The sequence below is a fragment of the Cystoisospora suis genome (genome assembly GCF_002600585.1).
Source record: "Cystoisospora suis strain Wien I chromosome Unknown contig_1164, whole genome shotgun sequence".
Lineage (NCBI taxonomy): Eukaryota > Apicomplexa > Conoidasida > Eucoccidiorida > Sarcocystidae > Cystoisospora > Cystoisospora suis.
This window is the reverse complement of record NW_027153965.1, coordinates 1-728: the sequence shown is the minus strand read 5'-3', so window position 1 is coordinate 728 and position 728 is coordinate 1. Positions and strand designations below refer to the sequence as shown.

The 728-nt window shown below is 43.1% G+C and overlaps 1 protein-coding gene across 1 annotated transcript in view; it reads left to right on the top strand.

The window, feature by feature from the left end:
* Window positions 1-726, top strand: part of CSUI_002784 (retrotransposon ty3-gypsy subclass) — a gene marked incomplete at both ends in the record, with an annotated part of 1,736 nt that extends 1,010 nt beyond the window's left edge. Inside the window, one exon of the mRNA XM_068062983.1 lies at window positions 14-726. Within this exon, the coding sequence (XP_067925041.1) occupies window positions 14-726 (713 nt within the window). The remainder of the gene's footprint in view (window positions 1-13) is intronic.
* Between the last annotated feature and the right edge of the window lie 2 nt (window positions 727-728).

Here is a 728-nt window from a genome sequence, read left to right as displayed (position 1 = left end):
GATGAGAGTACAGGGACCAACATTCCATTGATTGAAGGGGGGAAGGAATATCGATGGGAGAATGGCCTTTTGTGGGTTAAAGTCAAAGAAGGGTGGAAGTTGTGTGTACCAACAGCAAACAAAAGGAGGGAAGTGCTTCAAAGTTTTCATGATGATTCTTTAGCAGGGCACTCTGGAACTGAGAAGACGACGTTGGATATCGAGCGTATCTTTTGGTGGCCGGACATGCGACTAGATATTGAGAGGTATGTTAAATCTTGCCCCGAGTGTGCTCAAGGGAAAGCTTCGTACCAGAATTATGGCGGATTGTTATGTTCCTTGTCAACACCGAATTTCCCATGGGAAGTTATTAACGTTGATCTAATTATGGGCTTACCCAAAGGAAAGGGCAATTGTGACGCTATTGTTACCTTCGTATGTCAGTTAACTAAAATGGCGCATTTTATACCTACGATCCAAACCATAGGAGCAGAGGAAATGGGACATATACTAGTGAAGGAAGTTATTAGACTTCACGGTGTGCCATCGGCTATTATCAGTGATCGTGACAGTCGGTTTACAAGCGAGATATGGAGGAGCATGTGCAACCGGCTCAACATTACTCTTAAGATGTCTACTGCTTACCACCCCCAAACGGATGGTTTAGCAGAAAGGACGAACCAAACAATTGAACAAATGATCCGATGTACTATTTTAGGTAATGAGTATAAATGGGTAGAAGTATTACC